Source organism: Aedes albopictus, chromosome 3 (genome assembly GCF_035046485.1).
Source record: "Aedes albopictus strain Foshan chromosome 3, AalbF5, whole genome shotgun sequence".
In the NCBI taxonomy this organism is placed as follows: Eukaryota; Metazoa; Arthropoda; class Insecta; order Diptera; family Culicidae; genus Aedes; species Aedes albopictus.
The window spans coordinates 106,914,742-106,935,414 of record NC_085138.1 but is presented as its reverse complement, the minus strand read 5'-3'; the positions used below and the strand labels follow the sequence as shown (position 1 = coordinate 106,935,414).

At 42.4% G+C, this 20,673-nt stretch overlaps 1 protein-coding gene across 1 annotated transcript in view; it reads right to left on the bottom strand.

Moving 5' to 3' along the window:
• LOC109416030 (serine protease easter) overlaps positions 1-20,673 on the bottom strand; it is a 37,319-nt gene that overhangs the window by 7,515 nt on the left and 9,131 nt on the right. Inside the window, exons 2-4 of the mRNA XM_029875400.2 lie at positions 14,218-14,625; positions 14,056-14,152; positions 13,685-13,983 (exon numbers count right to left, since the gene is read on the bottom strand). Coding sequence (XP_029731260.2) covers positions 13,685-13,983; positions 14,056-14,152; positions 14,218-14,625 — 804 coding nt within the window. The remainder of the gene's footprint in view (positions 1-13,684; positions 13,984-14,055; positions 14,153-14,217; positions 14,626-20,673) is intronic.

Below are 20,673 nucleotides of genomic sequence, written 5' to 3'. Positions count from 1 at the left end.
CAGATAGTGCTTCAGCCCCTTTCAATGATACAACAATCAAAATTTGTTTACTTTTGTCAAATCATGAGAGAAATAAGTGAATTTGCAGGAGGTGCTTCATGATTGCCAATTTTTAAACGCTTATTCTGAAAATTCACATTTTTTGAGTTGTGCCCCTATTGCAGGAAACCGACGATAAAAGGCCTACACAATGTATGCTGGCAAAATTCAAATCGGCGGAGTGATGTGTTGATTAAAGTTGTTACCTATGTGATCCATTTCACTGAACGCATTCATAAGATGTTAATTAGTCAAACCTTCCGTAACTCGCGCGGTTGGCCATCACTTGAGGGTTGAGTATTATTTTATTTTGAAGATAAATGTTCAACCGTAGTTTGAAAGAATTTTCGTCGAAAGGAAAGAATGATTATAATATTGAAAGGCGTTAAGCCATAGCTTCCCAAACATCATATTGCGATCGCAACAATAATTAAAATAACTAAAATTGCCGCTATGAAATTAACAGATGGAGCCACCGTAGCCATGTGTATTTGACACAACTCAATTGCTAGATTCAACAATACGTTGTATAGTTACGCGAACAACAATTAGAGGCCGGCTATGCTGTTGCTAAGTTTTCAGTCTGTCGCTTTTAATTATCCGATTCATAACTCTGGAGGAATAATTTTCACTGGTCCTGAAAAGAACCTTTTAAATAACAGGAGATTTCGGCAAGACAATTGAAAATTATCCGCACTGAATGCTGGAAGCCATCGAAAACTGCCATCGCTTACTGCCGTGGATGAGATTCCTGGTTCTTCTTCTTCTTCTTCTTCTTGGCGTAACGTCCTCACTGGGACAAAGCCTGCTTCTCAGCTTAGTGTTCTATGAGCACTTCCAAAGTAATTAACTGAGAGCTTCCTCTGCCAATGACCATTTTGCATGTGCATATCGTGTGGCAGGCACGAAGATACTCTATGCCCAAGGAAGTCAAGGAAATTTCCTTTACGAAAAGATCCTGGACCGACCGGGAATCGAACCCGTTACCCTCAGCATGGTCATGCTGAATACCCGTGCGTTTACCGCCTCGGCTATATGGGCCCTGTTCCATATAGCCTGAGATTCCTGGTTCCAGATTCTAGAGATTCCTGGTTCTATCAGCTAAATAGCCGAGAGTCATCGCAGGATTGGTGCGCAGCTGCGGAGGTGACATCCATTCCCTTTGACTGATTCAACGAAAATGACGGAAGAAAACAGAGGTCACTGCTTTTATTCCCCTTGATTAGTAGATTAGGCTCCTCCCATTTGGCTGGCTTTCCAGTTTATTTCGTTTGCATGACCCGCCCCGAAGGCTCCAGACGCATCAAGCAACTAACCAGCCGAGAAATGAGCAAACCACCAGCGGGTAACCAAACGATCAACTTTTAAGCGCAAACCGACATTCGGTTCTTCAGATTTGTGCTCTAGAAAATTCTAGGTGTGGCTTCGTCATATATTCACCTTCGAACATTTTTGAAAAATGTTTAAACTTAATTATTATTAAACAATGTTTCACGCAAAATAGTTCGGATAGAATAATGCGTTGTTAAATTCCGGGTGGAACCATTAGGCCATTAGTGACCGGTTTCATCATTATTGCTGGGCCACCAAGTATTCAATCTTTCACTTCTCAATTGCACCACACTTTTCTCGTTCGATGGAATGAAATTAGCTGATTCACAAACTCTTAAGGAATAATTAACGGAGGTCCTGAACAAGACCGTTTGATTAATTGACGATTTTAGGAACGAAATGGCATGAATTCACCATGTCACGCAATGCGTGTTGGTTTTCTCCGTGCTGAATGATAAACGCCACCGAAAACTGGACCGCCGTGGATTACAATAATGACCAGTTTCACTATTGCTGGCAACGATGCTCTGTCTTTTGCTTTTTGGTTGCACTACATCTCGATCGATGTTGGAAATTATCCAATTAACTCTTGAGGAATCATTTTCGATGGTCCTGAAAAGGACCGGTTTGAATAATGGACGATTTTGATGCATTCAAAATGCCATGCAATGCGTGTTGGTTTTCGCTGCGGAGTGCGGAGAATGCTGGACGCCGTCGAAAATTGGCCCACCGCCGCTGCCATGGATGCGATTCCAAGTGCTATCATCAGCACGATATCCGAGAGTAGTCGCTGGGTTGTTGTGCTGCTGCCTTGCTGGAGGTGACATCCACCTCCAACCTCCTTGACTGATCCAACGAAAATGACGAAAGAAAACAGAGAACACTGCTTTTATACCCCTAGATTGGCAGATGAAGCTCCTCCCATTCGGCTGGCTTTTCAGTTAATTTCGTTTGCATGACCCGCCCCTTATGCTCCAGACGCATCAAACGATTAATCAACCGAGAAATGAGAAAATTTCCATTGAACGGATAATGTAGCCAAAATATTAGATGATTTAGATCATTTTAATTTGGAAAATGTTAGAATTGAAACATTTTTCACGCAAAATGGTCCGGATATGATAATGCGTTGCCAAAGTCCGGGTGGAACAATTAGACGTCATAATTGTTGCTGGCTGAGTTACCAAGCATTCAAAATCATTCACTTTTCGGTTGTACTACACTTTTCCCGTTCGTTGGAATGGAATTATCCGATTCACAGCTCTTGAAAAATCATTTTCGATGGTCCTTAAATTAGGAGGAAAATTAAATGAATTCACTATGCCACTATGCGTGTTTGTTTTCTCCGCACTAAATGCTGAACGCCACCGAAAACTGGCCCGCCGCTTGCTGCCGTGCATGCGATTAATGACCGGCTTTGCTTTTGCTGAGAAACGCCGCTCTGTCCTTGCTTTGCACTAGGTTCACCTTTCTCGATCGAGGGTGGAAATTCATCCAATTAACTCTTGAGAAATCTTTTTCGATGGTCCTGAAAAGAACCGTTTGAATAATGGACGATTTTGATGAATTTACAATGCCACGCAATTCGTGTTGGTTTTCTCCGCGCTCAACGCTAGACGCAATCGAAAACTGGCCCGCCGCTTGCTGTTGTGAATGAGATTCCTGGTGCTATCAGTACGATAGCCAAGTGTCGTCGCTGAGTCGATGTGCCGCTGCCCAGCTCGAGGTGTCACCTCGACGGTGGTCGAAATGGAACTGACGATCAGCTCTCGCATGATCGCATTCCTTCCTGCATCGTAGTTGCCCCCACGATGCGCACCAATCAGAGAGCGTTGGTATACTGAACGAGAAAATATGTCCGCTACCCATATTTATAGATTTCAGCGATTTCAATGTCTAACTTTAAAACAACTTTTCAACTATTTATCAATGATTTTTAGGTTCACCGAATATTACAAATTGAACGCGGGAGTTTCATCTCTCGGATAACGGGATTTGTTTATCATTTCGTTCAGTGGAAAGGTACTGTGAGCGTTTAAAATCTTTCACTCAAACGTAACGCTCTTGGTTTCATAAATTTTGAAATGACACCGGGTATAGAAAACAGAGACGTAGTCCTACGTCAAAATCATTGATAAATAGTTGAAAAGTTGTTTTAAAGTCAGACATTGGAATCGCTGAAATCTATAAATATGGGTAGCGGACAAATTTTCTCGTTCAGTCTACCAACGCTCTCTGATTGGTGCACGTCGTGCGGTGGAGCTACGACGCAGGAAGGAATGTGATCATGCGAGAGCTGATTGTCAGTTCCATTTCGACCACCGTCGAGGAGAGAGCAGTTCGCAGTTCGTTGATTTCGTTGGAACAACCAACAAAGGTGAATGTCACCTCCAGCTGAGCAGCGGCACATCAACCCAGCGACGACGCTCGACTATCGATAGCACCAGGAATCGCATCCAGGGCAACAAGCGGCGGGCCAGTTTTCGACGGCATCCAGCATTCAGCGCGGAGAATACCGTGCGTGGCATGGTGAATTCATTTCATTTCCTTCCTAAAATCGTCCATTATTCAAACGGTTCTTTTCAGGACCATCGAAAATGATTCCTAGAGAGTTAATTAGATACATTTCCTCCAGTGAAAGTGAAAGCAAATAGTGATAAATTGAATGCTTGGTGGTTGTTCAGCTACGGTGAAGCCGGTCATAAATCTCAGCTACGGCAGCAAGCGGCGGGCCTATTCGCGACGGCGTCTAGCATTCAGCGCAGATAAATCCCACAAGCATTGCGTGGCGGAGTGAAATAATGCAAATTATTTGCCCATCATACGTCCCGGTCCTTTTCAGGATTTTCGAAACTATTTCCATAAGAGTTATGATTCGGATAATTTTCCTCCATCGATCGAGAAAAGTGTGGTGCAACCAAAAAGTGAAAGATTGAATGCTTCATGGCTCAGCAACAGTTACGAAGCCGGTCACTAATGATTCCACCTGGAATTTAGCAACGCATTTTCCTATTAAGACCATTTTGAGTGAAACATTGTTTAATTCTAACATTTTTCGAATTAATATTTTGGTAACTTCATCCGTTCAAAGAAAATTTACTCATTTCTGGGTTGATTAATCGTTTGGTGCGTCTGAGTGCGTGCAGGCGGGGCATGCAAACGAAATAAACTGGAGAGCCAGCCAAATGGGAGGAGCTTCATCTGCTAATCTAGGGGTATAAAAGCTTTGCCCTCTGTTTTCTTTCGTCAGTTTCGTTGGATCAATCAAGGAGGATGGAGGTGGATGTCACTTCCACAGCTGGCAGCTGCACATCAACTGCGTCAAATCTCGGCTGTTAGTACCAGAAATCTCATCCACTGAGCACAGCAGCAAGCGGCAGACTAGTTTTCGGAGGCACCTAGCATTGAGCGCGAAGAAAACCAACACGCATTGCGTGGCATGGTGAATTCATCAAAATTGTTCATTATTCCAACGGTCCTTTTCAGGACCACAGAAAGTCTTTCCAAAAGAGTTAAGAATAATTATACCTCCATCGATCAAGAACAGTGTTGTAACCGAAAAGTGGAAGACAGCTCCGTTTGTCAGCAAGAGTGAAGTCGACTACTAATTTTATCCACGGCAGTAAGCAGTAGGTCAGTTTTCGGTGGCCCAGCATTAAGCGCGGAGAAAACCAACACGCATTGCTTGGCATGGTGAATTCATAACCAAACGATCCTTATCAGGACCACCAAAAATGATAACTCATGAGCGGATAATTTTCATCAATCGATCGAGAAACCAAATAGTAAAGATGTAGTGGAACCAAATAGTACAGATTGAATACTCGTGCCTAAGCAACAGTGAAGCCGGTTACTAAATCTTATCCACGGTAGCAAGCGATGGGGCAATTTTTGACGGTATCCGGCATTCAGAGCGGAGAAATCCAACACACATTGCGTGAAATGGTGAATTAATGTAGTTTTCTTTCTTAAATCGTCCAGATTCCTTAAACAGGTTTCATTCCATCGGTCAGGAAAACCGTGATGCAACCAAAAAGTGAAAGAATGAATGCTTGGTGCTCTTTTCGATGAAAATTTACTCGTTTCTGGGTTGATTAATCGTTTGAAGCGTCTGGGTGCATGTAGGCGGGGCATGCAAACGAAATAAACTGGAAGCCAGCCAAATGGGAGGAGCTTCATCTGCTAATCTACAGGTATAAAAGCTGTGCCCTCTGTTTTCTTACGTCATTAAGTTTAAAATGTAAATTTGCTGAAATGCTAAAAACGAAGAAGAAAAGCCAAAATGTAACAAAGATGAAAAACTGTTAAGGTTGAACCACTTGCAATGTTTATACTATGTTTGTACTAACAAGAAGATGAATAAAGAATATTTGAATGAATGAATTTCTTACGTCATTTTCGTTGGATCAATTAAGGAGGGTGGAGGTGGATGAAAATTTTCTCATTTCTTGGTTGATTAATCGTTTGAAGCGTCTGGAGCATGCGGGGCGGGTCATGCAAACGGAATAAACTGCAAAGCCAGCCAAATGGGAGGAGCTTCATCTGCTAATCTAGGGGTATAAAAGCAGTGTTCTCTGTTTTCTTTCGTCATTTTCGTTGGATCAGTCAAGGAGGTTGGAGGTGGATGTCACCTCCAGCAAGGCAGCAGCACAACAATCCAGCGACTACTCTCGGTTATCGTGCTGATGAAGGCGCCTGGAATCGCATCCGTGGCAGCGGAGCAGTGGGCAAATTTTCGACGGCGTCCAGCATTCTCCGCACGCCGCAGAGAAAACACGCATTGCATGGCATGGTGAATGCATCAAAATCGTCCATTATTCAAACCGGTCCATTTCAGGACCATCGAAAATGATTCCTCAAGAGTTAATTGGATAATTTCCAACATCGATCGAGATGTAGTGCAACCAAAAAGCAAAAGACAGAGCATCGTTGCCAGCAATAGTGAAACTGGACTTTATTCTAATCCACGGCAGCAAGCGGCGGTCCAGTTTTCGGTGGCGTTTATCATTCAGCACGGAGAAAATCAACACGCATTGCGTGACATGGTGAATTCATGCCATTTCGTTTCTAAAATCGTCAATTAATCAAACGGGCTTGTTCAGGACCACTGTAATTTATTTCTTAAGAGTTTGTAAATCAGCTAATTTAATTCCATTGAACGAGAAAAGTGTGCACTATGGGGCGGCTCCATACAAAGTGGTGGCCAAAAATATTTTTTTGGTTTTTCCGTATTTTTTTAAAGTATTCTAGTAAGATTAGCATAAAATTAGTCGACAATATGTATTTTCACCACATCTGGAAGGTGTTACTAGTATTTAACCCAGTTAGGAACTACTTATTCCTGAACATAAACTTAAACGTTTGTTTTTAATTTTTAAGGCAGTTCAAAGGCAAATCAAAACTAGAATAAGATTGCCATGCATAAGATAAAATAAGGAGGTGGAAGCACTCCCCCCCCCTCTTCGAGGTAAATCTGCCCCCCCCCCCCCCATTTTTTTAATGTTAATCAGGTATAATGGTAAAGAATTGTTTATCAACCAGAAGCCCCCCCCCCCTCTCCAATTTGCCTGCCACCCTCCCCCCCCCCCTTTTTTTTCCTCCCCTGTTGGGGAAATTAAGCCCCTGCGTCCAATAGGCAGTAATATAAGTTCAAACTCGTCGAATGGATATTTTTTAAATATGCTTCTATTATTTTACTGAACACATATCAACATCATTCACAAAGTTGATGATATGTCTCCATTTTTTATACTGCAGAAATGAATATACTGCTAAGTATTAAATAGAACATAATTTTCACTGTCTCTAGAAACTTAATCAAATTCACAAGCAATATCAATTTCACGATTTTTGAGAACATGGTCAATCAAATTCACCATATTCGAATCGTTATGTCTACATGCTATTTTTGTAAAGTGCCCACATTACCACCAAACATAACATCGTTTCCAAACTCCGAATAAGCGTCGCGCCAATCGTTATTGTATTTTTCAAAGCTTTTTTTTTGCGTGAGCCTTTTTCTATGCATTGTTAAAATATTGTGCTACGTACTTCAACTTTTGAAGTACAGTAGACGTTCGATAATTGCAACATGTTTACGTTTCACTTAACGAATAAATTCAATAACTGCAAAAACTAGTAGATGTCATAGAACTGCCAGTTGCTGCAGAATGCAGCCAATGTGCATGTTGACATTTCATTATGACGGATAGCGGTGCAATAACTGCAAAATTGTTGCACTTAGCGGACTTAAAAAGCATTGCAGTTAGAGCGTTTGCACCGAGCGATCGTCTACTGTAGTCGTTCTTCTTTAGGAAGATCAAAATTATATTTTGCCTTGATATATTCAAATGCTTTTATTGCATTGACTATTTGAGATTTTTTTTAGATCTAAAGTAACACCGCAGACAAACAGACGTCCCACTGTACTCTGATCGTTTCCCTTTTTAACGTAATAAGCATTGGGCGATTATGTTTTCGTGGCGATGATTTTTATCGCATTTTGTTCCAAGTGATACGTCTGTTTGTCTGTGGTAACACGATGTTCCTATGTTCAATATTACCACAAACAATTATTTTCAGATTTGTTTACGTTTAATTAACTACTGTGCGATGTTCAGGTTGCTAGCGTTTAAGTTCAATACAAACTTATGATTTGAAAATATTGCCCTCGTCTTTTAAATACAAGTAGGTATTTTTAGTAAAACAAATATATAAGATGTGGTTTTTCTTCCCCCGTTGGTAAATATGTATTCAAAATATAAACAAGATTTTCGTGAACAAAAGAAGCATTTCAGTCCAGATGAGTTAATACAGTTTGTGTATGGAAAGATAATTTTCGGTCAGTTTTTACCCATTTTTAACATAAAAATAATTAAGTGTATAACATTTTAAAGACTTAATTTGACAATTAACAGTTCCACCTTTGAAGCACTGTTTAATTTGTACGACTTTTTTGTATGTGCTCGCATAATCAATGATCGTAATTAACAAAAAAAAAAAAAAAAATAGAAAAAATCCATTTTTCGGGCTTGTGTCAAAATGATGCTCATCCGCAGCTGGATTCGCGTTCTGCAGATAGTATGGACCCCAAACTAAACTGTGGAAGCGGTCTCTTGAGACTGCTCGACCCTGCTTGTTAGATATTGACCAACTTAGGCAAAAAATGTTGTTTTTGTCAATAATTACCCATTTTTACTCATTTAAATTAACCGTGTAACCCCAACAACACACCCATTTTAAAGTTCAGACAATAACATTTCCAACGGTGGATTAAATTCCAAAATTAAACCGTTTTTTCTCTGAGAAAATTGTATTTGTTTAAAATGCATTTTTTCTATAATATTCACTATTTTTCTAAGTCTGATATCTGTGGCGCAATGAGTTTCCATCACAGAGGGCTAAAATTTTGGGAATCTAGGTTTGAACTATCTGGCTATCAAATGGTATATAAGACACGTCATTCAAAGCAAGTAAATTTTTCGATTTTTGGCCACCACTTTCCCCATAGTGGTGTGGTGCAACTAAAAAGTGAAAGATTGAATACTTGGTGGCCCAGCAATAATGATGTAGCCGGTCACTAATGGCCTAATGGTTCCACCCAGAATTTAACAACGCATTATTCTATCCGGACTACAAACATTTTTGGAATTAAACTGATCGAAATTATCCAATATTTTGGTTACTCTATCCGTTCAATGGCAATTTTATCATTTCTCGGTTGATTAGTTGATGGATGCATCTGTAGCATTCGGGGAGGGTCATGCAAATGAAATAACCTGGAAAGCCAGCCAAATGGGAGGAGCCTAATCTGCTAATCTTGGGGAATAAAAGCAGTGACCACTGTTTTCTTCCGTCATTTTCATTGGTTCAGTCAAACAAATGGAGTGGATGTCACCTCCACAGCTGCGCACCTATCCTGCGACGACTCTCGGCTATTTAGCTGATAGAACCAGGAATCTCATTCACGGCAGTAAGCGGTGACCGTTTTCAATGGCTTCCAGCATTCAGTGTGGATAATTTTCAATTATCTTGCCGAAATCTTCTGTTATTTAAAAGTTTCTTTCAGGATCAGTGAAAATTATTCAAATTATTGCCAAATCTAGAATATTTCACGAAATTCCAATCAAAATTATCTAAAATTTCGTTAACAGCAATTGAGTTGTGTCAAATAGACATGGCTACGGTGGCGCTATCTGTTCATTTCATAGCGGCAATTTTAGTTATTTTAATGATTGTTGCGATCGCAATATGATGTTTGGGAAGCTATGGCTTAACGCCTTTCTATATTATAATCATTTTATCCTTTCGACGAAAATTCTTTCAAACAACGGTTGAACATTTATCTTCAAAATGAAATAATGCTCAAAATGAAATAATGCTCAAGTGATGGCCGCGCGAGTCACGGAAGGTTAAACTAATTAACATCTTATGAATGCGTTCAGTGAAATGGATCACATAACAACTTTAATCAACACATCACTCCGCCGATTTGAATTTTGCCAGCATACATTGTATAGGCCTTTTATGTGATAGGTCCGTTATGCATTTATTTACGAAGGTCGGACAACAATGAACCGAAAAATCAGCTGATTTAAGACTTCAAATCGTCCCCTTAATGCTAGAACTAGGTAACTGGTTTTGCGAAATCGCAAGAAATTTGTTTATATCTGAACGTATACCACAATAAACACAAGTTTGTCAATTGAAAATCCGAAAACACATATTAATTCAACATTTTAGACCAACAGAGAGTTTGTTTTATACCAGGATGAGTTTTACCAGCCATTTTTATCCGCACTTTCCAAAACGAGTTACCTAGCTCTAGCATTAAGGGCGCGAAATGAAAAGGCACATTTAAATATATAAAAGTCGGAACCTCATTCCCGCCTTTGTCCTACGTCAACATTGCGGTTATGTCTCAGACATTACCCACCCCTAGTTTTTTTGACGTAGGACTACGTCTCTCTTTTCTATACCGGGTGTCATTCTAAATTTTCAGAAATCAGCCGCGTTACGTTTAAAGTGGAGATTTTGAGCGTTAATAGCTCAGCCATTTCTTGTTGAATTTTCAAAATTTTGGCACCAATCGATTGCAAATCTTTACACCAATTATGTCCAATAATAATATTTGCTGTTTTTCAATAACAAATTATTGAAAAATTGGGAAAAGTGAACCCATGTTTATTCCAGCCAATCACGATCGAGCACATTTTGGAGCACATTTTGGATGCTCCCGTCGAATATAAAAGCTACTGCTTCTTCGCATTTTCCCTCATTTGCCTTTGTCGTCTCGAGGTGAACGCATCGAACGAGAGCTGCCCACTTTCTTCGTTTGCGTTTTCGCTCATTATTCTTTGACGGCCGTGTTGGCTCGGCGTCGGTGGTTGTCGGCAAGGGTGCTGTTGCACATTCGCCTTCTAACCGTCTAACGCGGCAGACGAAGGAAAGAATACGTTTCATCGATTGCTCGGCGGTGGTGGCAGAGGCAGCAAAATCCACAGAAAGATCAGCGACATACGAATTTGCGAGTTGCGTCGCTGTCCTCGGGGCTCGGTCCTTTCGCCGATTGATTGGCGGTGGCGCATTGATGATAGCATCAGGAACATCCAGGGCAACAAGCGGCGGGCCAATTTTCGACGGCGTTCAGCATTCAGCACGGAGGAATCCAACACGCATTGCGTGGCATGATAAATTCATGTCATTTTTTGTCTAAAATCTTTCAATATTCAATCGGTTCTTTTCAGGACCATAGAAAATTATTCATCAAGAGTTGTGAATCAGATAATTATTTCATTCCATCATGGATCGGTAAAAGTGTGGTGCAACCGAAAAGTGAAAGATTGAATGCTTGGTGGCCCCGCAAGAATGATTATGCCGGCCACTAATGGTTCCATCCGGAATTTATCAACCCTATCCGAACAATTTTTCGTGAAACATCGATAAATTATAACGTTGTTCGAGTTAAAATGATCTTAACCTTACAATATTTTGATTACTTTATTCGTTAAATGGAAATTTTCTCATTTCTCGGTTGATTAACCGTTTCAAGCGTCTGGTGCATGCGGGGCGGGTCATGCAAATAAAATATACTGAAAAGCCAGCCGAATGGGAGGAGCTTCATCTGCTAATCTTGGGCATAAAAGCTGCTCCCTCTGATTTCTTTCGTCATTTTCGTTGGATCAGTCAAGCAGGGTGGATGTCACCTCCACACCTGAGCACTACCTATCGGCGACTCTCGGCTATCGTGCTGATAGCGTCATGAATCTTATCCACGGCAGAAAGCGGCCTACCAATTTTCGGTGGCATCCTGCAGGATTAGCACGGAGAAAACCAACACGCATTGCGTGGCAAGGCGGTTTCATGCCATTTTCTTCCTGAAATCGTTACTTTATCAAACGGTCCTTATCAGGATCATCAAAAAATGATTCTTCAAGAGTTGTAAATCAGATAATTTTACTCCATCAATCGAGAAAAGTGTGGTTCACCCGAAAAATGAATGATTGAATTCCGGCCACTAATGGTTCCACCCAGAATTCAGCAACGCATTACCCTATCAGAACTATTTTCCGTAAAACATTGTTTAACTCTACCAATTTTCGAATTAAAATGATCTAAATCATCCAATATTTTGTTTACTTTAATGCTTAATGAATTTTTTTTTCCATTTCTGGGTTGATTAATCGTTTGAAGCGTCAGAAGCAGGCGGGGCGGGCCATGCAAATGAAATATTCTGGAAAGCCAGCCGAATGGGAGGAGCTGCATCTGCTAATCTAGGGGTATAAAAGCTGTTCCCTCTAATTTCTTTCTGGATTCCGCCAGACTGAAAAAATGTCGAATGTCGGGTTAAAGTCGGGTCAATTTTTATCGAATGTTGGGCCACTGTTGGACCAACATCGATCAACTATTGGGTCTATGTTAGGTTTGGTGGCTAAAATCAAAATAGGTGAATGATAGGTTGATGTCGGGTTTGACGTCATCAACTATGGTAAAAGCTTTAAACCTACAACACCACAAATTTATGCTTCCTAGCTGGGGCTCAATTGAATGATGTGCCTTGACTGAGGCTGGAGCTGAAAATTAGTAAAAGCTCGAGATCAGTCTTACCCAACCAATCCCAATCAAGCATAGTTCTGTGAGGCGACACGACGAAACTTATATAAGTGGTGCACACACTCATTTCGATCATTTCATCGGCACACACAGCAGCGGACGGACAGCACCGAGCGGCAGCAAGATCCCAAAAAAGATCCGCTTCAACGGATGAGCAAGCGGGTGGCACCGCCCTCTGTCCAATGAAGCCTCGATTCTTTTCGGATCAATCGGTGGTGGCGGCATGGGTGGCAATGAATTATACCAAAATGGTTCTTTTAAGGGCCCCAAAGCTTCCGAAAGAGTTATTTGGAGCATTATTCAATTATTTCTAAAAATTCAACTAATTCTAATTTTTATAGTTTAGTTTATCGATAAAGTTTAATTTTTATACTAAATATACACCGCTGTATATTTGGTATTTGAAATTCCAAATTTACTGTCAATGTCATTCCAATCGAGTAGGATACCTGTCAAATGCGCTTTAAGGTTGAAGGATTCGTCATTGACATAATCGTCATCATTGAAAGTTCGAAAGCAGTTTTCTCATTCTAAACTGAAATTTCTGCAGTGAAAATAAGTTCACTGTTCTCCAATCTTCAGCCGCAATACAGTGAATACATTTTCACTGCGGAAATTTCAGCTTTGTACGAGAAAACTGCTTTCGAATTTTCAATGATGACGATTATTTCAATGACGAATCCTTCAACTTTAAAGGCATTGCTCGGCAGCATCATCGTCATGATACAGGAATCATCATTACCAGCAACAATCGCCAGATTTCGAGTCTTTAGCATATAGTGATTTTACTCTGGCCGTTATTTTTGCTGAATAGATACACGTTTACTTCATCTGTGAGCCCCAAATTCTTTATTATGCGTTAAAAATTAGTCCTACGTCAACATTGCGGTTATGTCTCAGACATTACACACTCCTAGTTTTTCCTAGTTTTGGCAATTCACCCTTAAAATGGTAGCATTGAATTTTATTTGAGTTAACAAGGTCAATAAGCCATAAAAAAGGGCAACAGAATCCGACTAAAAGGTTTAATTATTGCACTCCATACTAATCAGAATGGCTCAATGCGTTTGGCAGAATTCCAGGTTATCGCTGGTGTAAATGTGGTACAATTCCAGACAAATCCTTAGACCAATCTCATTCCTTATTCACTAAGCTTCAGAATGCATTAAGAAGTTTTATTTAAAAGAAAAGTCATACGTACCGCATCCGTTGTTTCCCCATCCGGCCAAAATGAGAACTTCATCCGACCCGGGCAGTACTGGTCTCTCCGGGAGGCACACCGGTCGAACCCAGGACGTGGTCTCCACTGGTTGGGCCAACCGCAGCAAAGCAATATCATTGATTTGCGGCCGCTGGTGTCGAGCGTACTGCTCATGGATGAACACTTTTTCCACCGGGACATCTATGGCCGGATCGGCGCAGTAGAATTCATTAAAGTCCTGAACAGCAATGCAGTCCACCGTTGCTTCAGTGTCCCATTCGCCAAGGCGTATCGTTAGGCTGTTGCGATTAAGAATTTGAAATCAAATTAGAACACTAAATGAAACGCTGATCAACCAACGACCGAATTACTTGCTCCATTTCGCCCTATCGGCTACGCAGTGAGCTGCCGTCAGTACGTAGCGCGAGCTGATAAGCGCTCCTCCACATTCGAATGTCGTCTCATAAGCTGTAACGATTCAATCAGCTGTATTACTCAGCTCACGAATTCATCATCCACTCTCATGCACTTACGCTGATTCCCAAAGTGCACCAGAGCCGTCCACGGTTGCTCGTCCAGTTTGGTGACGTTCTCGCCAAACTGCTGATAGCTCGGTTGTACGCCGCAATCCCCCGGTGTGGGCAGCAGTTTCCACTTCTCCAAACTGGCCACGCCGCCATCCACACGATTGGTGGTGTCAAAGGATGAACTTGTCTCCTCATCCGGAGACGGTGCCGCAGTGCCACCGTCAATGGAATGGTTCGGACAGCAAACTAAACTTTTACGGTTCAACTTTCCGCATTCGCTTTGGTAGAGAAAATTGATGTCACTGTTGGCGAGGGTTTCCTTCCGGATGGTGGCGAGCACGAGGGGGCACTCTTGTACCAGGATGCACCGGCCGGCGTCCCGTTTGGGATTGATGCAGGTGGCATTGTAGGACACTGGAACGAGGGAGGAAATGGTTGTAGGAGGAAAGTTTTCGGGTAAAAGTATCACCCGCTCTGAAATTGTTGAGCAAACGCAAGGACGTTCAAATTGAAGTTTGTGAAACTTCAATTGAATAGAAGACAAATAGGGGAACTGTTCCATCGTACCTGCAATGTTCACCATTTTTTAGGAACAAACGCAATTAAATTTCATAAAATGCACGAAAGGCTAGAACTGGTTGTCGTAGACCCTTCTTTGGCATTAGGGTCATTTTCGACCCAAACCGTACACTACGTCAGCGAGCTGCTGCCAACGTGATGCAAGAGAAAAGTTAAATCAATAGTTTTAAGCTTTCAATCTCTACTTGACAATTTTATGAGCATATCCAAAGGTTTGACTAAAAAGCATATATGTATCGTCGGTTTCCTGCAATAGGGGCACAGCTCAAAATATGTGAATTTTCAGAATAAGCGTTTGAAAATTGGCAATCTTGAAGCACCTCCTGCAAGTTCACTTATTTCTCTCATCATTTGACAAAAGTAAACGAATTTTGATTGTTGTATCATGGAGAGGGACTGAAGAACTATCTGTTTCATGAATTTTCGGTTACTATTTTTCAACGACTATTGAAAAATTTGACTGATTTTGAGTTGTGCCTTTGTTGCGGAAAATTGATAAAAATGCATAATTCTCGCGTTTCTTATCGAATTTCGGAACGGGTCTTTGTGAAATGAAAGTTTACATAGTTTTTCATCATTTGCCATCAAAATCTCAAAAATGACAAATTTTGAGTTGTGCCCCCATTGCAGGAAACCGAAGATATGTACATACATACTAAGACTATTTTTTATGCGGAATATGAGGTGCATCAACCATCCCTAAATTGTGTACAGCTGTTGTGGATGCTAAAAAAAACAAAAAAGCACTGTTCCGAAAATCCACCTGGTTGATTCAGTCTGAGCACTTCCACAGCTATTAACTGAGAGCTACCCTACTAACAAAAGTAGCTGCATAATACTTCATAAGCTGAGCAAACGCTTTTGGAAGAAAGCTTGCTTGAACGTTTATACAACATAAATGTTAGTTGGGATAGCCAATAACCATTTCGCATTTGTAGATAGTGGGCAGGACATTTCCATTCCTAACTGTTTCTGGGGCGGCCTGGCAAGGTATTACAAAATACCCGCGTGTTGATCGCTTTGCCTGTTCCATAATATTCTATATTTTCAAACAATACAAGAGAGCGTCCATAAATGACCATGCTTTTTTTGCGGATTTTGGATACTCCTTCTCCTCTCGTAGCATATTTCATCATACCTAATACATGGTTCGTAGCAATATCAGAGACTCTCCCTTCCTCCTAAAATGTTACATAATTTATGAACGCTTCGCAATCGAGACCCTAATCAGTTCACTGGTTGGAGACGCAATAGGAATCCGCTTAATAGAGAACTAAGGGTCAATTTCTTCATCTTGGGTTAACTGGTAAGCCAGGCTAACCCATATAGTTAAACCTGATTCAATGTTTAAGCCAGGGTAAAGAAATCACCCCTAAGAGTTTATGGGATTTCGATTATTTGGAGGTGTTACCAATTATCTCGGGTGTGCTGAGAGATAGCGCAATACTTACTTCCGCAAAGTTTTAGAGATTGGAAAGATCTACCATTTAGAGCTTTGGTTTAGACGTGTGCGGGCTGCAAAACAGTGAGTCGATAAGGAGAGCGTCTAACATAGCTCTGGTCCTCACAAGTTCCTACCTCATGCTTCCACGGGTCAAACGATGACAAAGACCGCCAGCTAACAGTTGTGTGCTTAGCTGGTAGTGCAGCCTGGGCACTGTTGTTCTTCTGACTTCAGCTAGATTGAGGAGGTATGACCCGAGCGTCTGTTCACCAAGGAGGTGCGGCTCAAACAGCGTCTGTTCTGGCGTCCAGCGGCTGAGTAAAAAACGCTGCACCACGCCCAGCTAGATCCAAGGTGGTAGCTCCATCAGCGTGGTCGTCCTACTACACTGTTGGTTGGGACGTTAAACAGAACTGGCACGATGGCCCGCCGGCGAGACAGGAGTGTTGGCGTAGGCCCAATAAGCCACCCGTAAAAATCCCCATTGCGAATAACATAGGAGAAAATACGACTCGATACAATCGGCAAAGACCCACGCGACGAAATAAGGACTACGATTGGAAACTTGGAACATGGAATTGCAAGTCACTAGGTTTCACAGGATGTGACAGGATAATTTAAGACGAACTACATCCCCGCAACTTAGACATCGTGGCGTTGCAGGAACTTTGTTGTACTGGACAGAAAGTGTGGAAAAGCGGGCATCGAGCGGCTACCTTCTACCAAAGCTGTGACACCACCAATGAACTGGGAACAGGATTTATAGTGTTGGGCAAGATGCGACAACGTGTGATCGGATGGCAGCCGATCAACGCAAGGATGTGCATGTTGAGAGTTAAGGGCCGTTTCTTCAACTACAGCATCATCAACGTCCACTGCTCACACGAAGGGAGACCTGATGACGAGAAAGAACGTTCTATGCGCAGCTAGAGCAAACATACGATGGTTGCTCGCCGCGTGACGTGCAAATCGTTGTCGGCGACATGAACGCGCAGGTGGGAAGGGAGGAAATGTACCGACCGGTAATCGGGCAAAACAGCCTGCACGCCGTATCGAATGATAACGGCCAGCGATGCGTAAACTTTGCAGCCTCCCGTGGTATGGTAGTCCGAAGCACCTTCTTCCCCCGCAAAGATATCCACAAAGCCACCTGGAGATCACCCGACCATCAAACAAAAAACCAAATCGACCACGTTCTAATCGACGGTAAATTCGTCTCGGATATAACCAATGTCCGCACATACCGCAGTGCGAATATAGATTCGGATCACTACTTAAGCTGTATGCATGCGCTCAAAACTTTCGACAGCTATCACCACGCTATCCCCCAACAAAAACCATTTTTGGTTCAAGTATTACTCAAAAACAAAGAGAAACTGTATTGCTCATCGCATTTGTACCTCCGAGGGGCCTTCACAACCGCCCGGGCCCCGGGCCCCCACAATCCTTAATCCGGGCCTGGGCAGAACTCAGTCTTCCGGATGAAGAAGCGCCAGCAGGAAGAACGAGATCGCGAAGCGATGGAAGAGCTGTATCGCGCTAAGGACACACGAAAGTTCTACGAGAAGCTGAACCGCTCGCGCAAAGGCTTGGTGTTGGCTTGGTGCCACAAGCCGACATGTGTCGAGATAATCACGGGAATATTCTCACGAGCGAGCGTGAGGTGGTCGAGAGGTGGCGGCAGCATTACGATGAGCACCTTAATGGCGACATTGCAAGTACCGAAGGTGGCGTGGTAACAGATCTTGGAGTATGTGCACAGGACGAAAGACTTCCGGCCCTGACCTTCACGAGATTAAGGAGGAGGTTGGCCGGTTGAAAACAACAAAGCCGCTGGAGCAGATCAACTACAAAGCGAGCTTCTAAAATACGGTGGAGAAGCACTGGAGAGAGCACTACATTGGGTCATTACCAAGATTTGGCAGGAGGAAGTATTACCGGAGGAATGGATGGAAGGTATCGTGTGTCCCATCTACAAAAAGGGCGACAAGTTGGATTGCGGGAACTACCGCGCGATCACACTACTGAGCGCTGCATACAAGATAATCTCTCAAATTTTATGCCACCGTCTATCACTGATTGCAAGAGACTTCGTGGGGCAATATCAGGCTGGACTCATGGGTGAACGTGCTACAGCGGACCAGATATTCGCCATCCGCCAGGTGTTGCAGAAATGCTGCGAATACAAGGTGCCCACACATCACTTGTTCATCGATTTCAAATCGGCGTATGATACAATCGATCGAGAACAGCTATGGCAGCTATGCACGAATACGGATTCCCGGATAAACTGACACGGTTGATCAAGGCGACGATGGATCGAGTGATGTGCGTAGTTCGAGTATCAGGGACACTCTCCAGTCCCTTCGAATCTCGCAGAGGGTTACGGCAAGGTGATGGTCTTTCGTGCTTGCTGTTCAACATTGCGTTGGAGGGTGTAATAAGGAGAGCGGGGATTTACACGAGTGGTACAATTTTCATGAAGTTCGTTCAGCTGCTCGTAAATTTGAGACGATGGCGGGAACGTACATCCGACTAAAGAGTGAATCCAGGCGAATTGGATTAGTCATTAATGTGTCGAAGACAAAGTACATGATGGCAAAGGGCTCCAGGGAGGAATCACCGCGCCCGAAACCCCGAATTCATATCGACGGGGATGAAATTGAGGCGGTTGAAGAATTCATGTACTTGGGCTCACCGGTGACCGCCGACAACGACACCAGCAGAGAAATTCAGAGGCGCATTGTGGCAGGAAATCGTTCTTACTTTGGACTCCGCAGAACTCTACGATCGAAAAAAGTTCGCCGTAACACGAAGTTAACTATCTACAAAACGCTGATTAGACCGGTGGTCCTCTATGGGCACGAAACTTTCCTACGTGCAGAGGACCAACGCGACCTTGGAGTTTTCGAATGGAAGGTGCTGCGTACCATCTATGCACGGCGGAGAGCAGATGGAAGACGGGACTTGGAGAAGGCGAATGAACCACGAGCTGCATCAGCTGCTAAGAGAACCAACCATCGTCCATACCGCGAAAATCGGGAGGCTACGGTGGGCGGGTCACGTCATCAGGATGTCGGATAGCAACCCGACTAAAATGGTTCTCGAGAGTCATCCAACCGGTACAAAAAGACGTGGAACGCAGCGAGCTAGGGGGTCGACCAAGTGGAGGACGATCGGCAGACCCTATGCAGAGCGCGGAACTGGAGACAAACAGTCATGGACCGAGTGGAATGGAGGCGGCTGCTATGTACAGCAGAGGCCACCTCGGCCTTAACCTGATCGGTAAGGTAAGTAAACGTGATTTAATCGGCAAGGTGTCTACGGATGATAGTTTCCGAAAAATAGGGCTTGTCCGATGACGTTTGACTTTAGTTTACAAATCTGCCACAGGCTGCGCTACCAAATCAAACTTTTTTGTTTGACGTTTTTTTCAATATGGTGTCTTCGGCAAAGTTGTAGATATGCTTAATACAAATATCTTTGCCGAAGATACTAATCCTCTATCTATTCGATGTTTCAAAATACAGACGTATGTTATGAATGGATCCAAGAAAATCGTTTTATTCGTATATATCGAAAACGTGCAGTTTTAGAAAAATTCAATGTTCGACAAAGTTGTGTCAAATGTCAAAAAAAAACAACTTTGTAGAAGTGAGTAGGGTTCTAAAATGTCAATAGGGTTGGTTATGGCTGTTTTTGAGCTAAAAATAGCCGTTTTTCAAGGCTCAATAACTATTTTGGATGCAAATGTAACCCCACTAGGTTCAATATGTATTGTTATCAGTTGACTATCCTGAGGTTTTCGTCTGTATCCTCGAGTATCCTTAGCAGGGGTTCTTAACCTAACTAACTACTCTTTATTTTGGGCGCTAAAACAATTATATCAGTTTTTGTATGTCATTAAGAACCCCATTATCTTCTGAAAAGTGATAAATATTCACTATTCGCAGAATCTTAAGAATCATTGCGCCTACCAAAACCAATCATTATCGAATTATTATCATATTATTTTGAAAGCACTGCATAGAAGTGAGCTAAACCAGTCAGTGTTGTTCAAGTGATCTCAACAGCAAGCAAATTTTATTCGTGTGTTCGAAACGTCCCATTCATAAAATACGTCTGTATCTTGAAACAATGGATAGATAGAGGGTTAGTGTCTTCGGCAAAGATATTTGTATTGAGCATATCTACAACTTACATATTGAAAAAACGTCAAACAAAAAAAAAATGGATTTTGCAGCGCCGCCTGTGGCAGAGTTGCGAACTGAAGTCAAACGTCATCGGACGCGCCCTATTTTTAGAAAATGTTCATCCGAAGACACCAAGCCGATTAAATCACGTTTTAAGACGCTACTGAAAAAAGTTCACGTTTTGGCCATTCGTCCCACCGTGGCGATGGGGGCGGATCAGATGGAGCGTGGCCAGGTGACCTGGCG